This window comes from Mandrillus leucophaeus, unplaced genomic scaffold (assembly GCF_000951045.1).
Source record: "Mandrillus leucophaeus isolate KB7577 unplaced genomic scaffold, Mleu.le_1.0 Scaffold372, whole genome shotgun sequence".
NCBI classification, from domain to species: domain Eukaryota; kingdom Metazoa; phylum Chordata; class Mammalia; order Primates; family Cercopithecidae; genus Mandrillus; species Mandrillus leucophaeus.
The window spans coordinates 43,218-45,589 of record NW_012103943.1 but is presented as its reverse complement, the minus strand read 5'-3'; the positions used below and the strand labels follow the sequence as shown (position 1 = coordinate 45,589).

The 2,372-nt window shown below is 44.5% G+C and overlaps 1 protein-coding gene across 1 annotated transcript in view; it reads left to right on the top strand.

Moving 5' to 3' along the window:
- Positions 1–352: 352 nt before the first annotated feature.
- The window catches only part of FAM153B (family with sequence similarity 153, member B), an 8,971-nt gene continuing 6,951 nt past the window's right edge, over positions 353–2,372 (top strand). Inside the window, exons 1-3 of the mRNA XM_011990187.1 lie at positions 353–395; positions 1,328–1,398; positions 1,826–1,856. Of these exons, the coding sequence (XP_011845577.1) occupies positions 353–395; positions 1,328–1,398; positions 1,826–1,856 (145 nt within the window). The remainder of the gene's footprint in view (positions 396–1,327; positions 1,399–1,825; positions 1,857–2,372) is intronic.

Below are 2,372 nucleotides of genomic sequence, written 5' to 3'. Positions count from 1 at the left end.
TCGCAATGCTCACATAACTCAGCGTAGGAATAAGTATATTTTATAGTGGACTTTGGTGTGGTCACAAATGGGAAATAGACATTGAGAGGTCAGGCTTTTGGCTACAGTGCTGTGTTATTTTCTCATCTCCTGATCAAAAGCAGAAAATTGTCAGACATGTTATATTGTATTTAATGAGATAATCTTTATAAGCCTTACATACGCTGCAGTTCAGCACTCATACCCAAGACACAGCACCAAATAAGAACTGAAGGAAAAACTTGGGTGCTATCCTGGTACTCATCTTCTCTGCTGGAATCTTCTACAGAGCTGGGTTAGAGAGGGTGAGCACCCCCACCTGCTGCCCCCCATGATGGGCTGTCCTAGTGCTAGAGCCAGTGTGAGCATGACCAGCAGTAGGCCCCATATCACACGCACATTGTGTTCAAAGGAAGAGCAGAAGGACAAATATCACAGACCACGTAGGAGTCATCTTTAAATGGCAGGATAATTGAGTATTTTCAAATCTTGGTTTAGTCTTCTTTAAAAGAAAAGGTTACTGAATACATAAAATATTTTGGATAGAATTAAGTCTCCTCTTTGAAGAAAGGTTGCTTTTTTTTTTCTAGTACAAAATGTTCTGATCGGTCATGGTAGCTCATGCCTGTAATCCCAGCACTTTGGGAGGCCGAGGAGGGCGGATCACCGGAGGTCGGGAGTTTGAGACCAGACTGACCAACATGGAGGAAACCCGTCTCTCCTAAAAATACAAAATTATCCAGGAGTGGGTGCGCATGCCTGTAATCCCAGTTATTCAGGAGGCTGAGGCAGCAGAATCACTTGAACCTAGGAGGCGGAGGTTGTGGTAGGCCGATATCACGCCATTGCACTCCAGCCTGGGCAACAAGAGTGAAACTCCATCTCAATAAAAAGGAAAAGAAAAGTTCTAGGAGGAACAAAAACACGGCAGCAGGACATGTGGATCCTGGGGAGAAAATGACCTCGAGGGGATAAAGAAGGGAGGAGAAGTTAGGTCAGGTCAGATTAAGAAGGAGGAGCCTTGAGATGCTACAGGAAACACTGTGTCATGTGCCCTGTTTGAAATGGGTTATTTCATGTCGAAGAGGTTGCCTTAGCTAGACGACTAAGACTCTGTCTTCTGTGGCCTTCCTGATGCCTTCCTTCACCATTTGTCTTCCCTCTCCACCTGGAAGAGGAACCAGCAGCAGCTGAGTCTGTGCTGTGAACACACCTTTCCACACACGCCAGCCCCGTGTCCACAGCTCCAAGATCACCTGAGGGATTCACTCAGTGGAGCTCATGTGCTTATAGTGACTCTGTTTCCTAGGTGACCTGGAAGACCTGCAGGAGGCTGTGCCCAAGCAGACATCCTTGGAGGAAGCCACAGGGGTTCACATGGTAAAGTCATCTTATTTCCTCTGAAATGGAAATTGTATTTCTCTCGGTTTCTCTCTGTTTCAATTGAACTAAGATGTACACATCTTACCATGTACGCGATAGGTGACTGACAAGAATTTCTTGGTGGGCAAATGTCAGAGTTCATTATCCACTAAAAAATGGTTTCAGATGGCATTCACATTTACAAGCTGTGTGTCAGCAGGCATTTTCCTCAAGAGAAATGCCTTCTTCTTGAGAAGTATTTGGAATAATCAAATAAAAACAATGGAAAATCTTGCACAAAAATCTGTGCCTTTCCACGAATATCTTCTAGATATCAGGGCCATTGTCTCAACCACTATTTACCATCTGTTTTTTTAATATCAAAAGGCCCGTACACACAGGACACAGCCTGGTCTGAACCTCATAGTGTTTTGTTTTTCTCTAGATGCAGGGGGACCCAGCCACACCGGCGAACGGTACGTATTCTGGGATCACCTCTCTGTTTACGTTCAAAATCTTAGTGTTGCAAAGATGACACTGTTTTGCCTGCTTTTGCTCAAGAGCCACTCTGGTTTGAGCTTTCTGCCAGAAATTAGATTTGGGAAGTTTCGTATAAAAACTACTAAGAGTCCAGTAAACAACTCTAACCATGCTACTGTCATCCTTGGAAGCAGAAGTGTCCTGTAAGGTGGGGTGGTACATCAGGGTTGGGAGGGATAGAGGAGAGAGTCTATATGGAATGATTGTGGATGTCTTTGGGAGTGTGTGTGCATTTCCCCAGATAATATGCTCCCATGTTCAGAGCACAACACAAGGATTAATGTTCAAGAAAATTTCCATCACCACTGCACAGTTTACATAAATCAACCCATTCATCCTCCAGCACAGCTGTACCTGAACATAAGTTCACTATCCCCAGTCCTCAGATGGACATGGTGCAGAGACGAATTTCCCAAGCTCTTGGTCTTTTAAATGGAAGAGGCACATGTGAA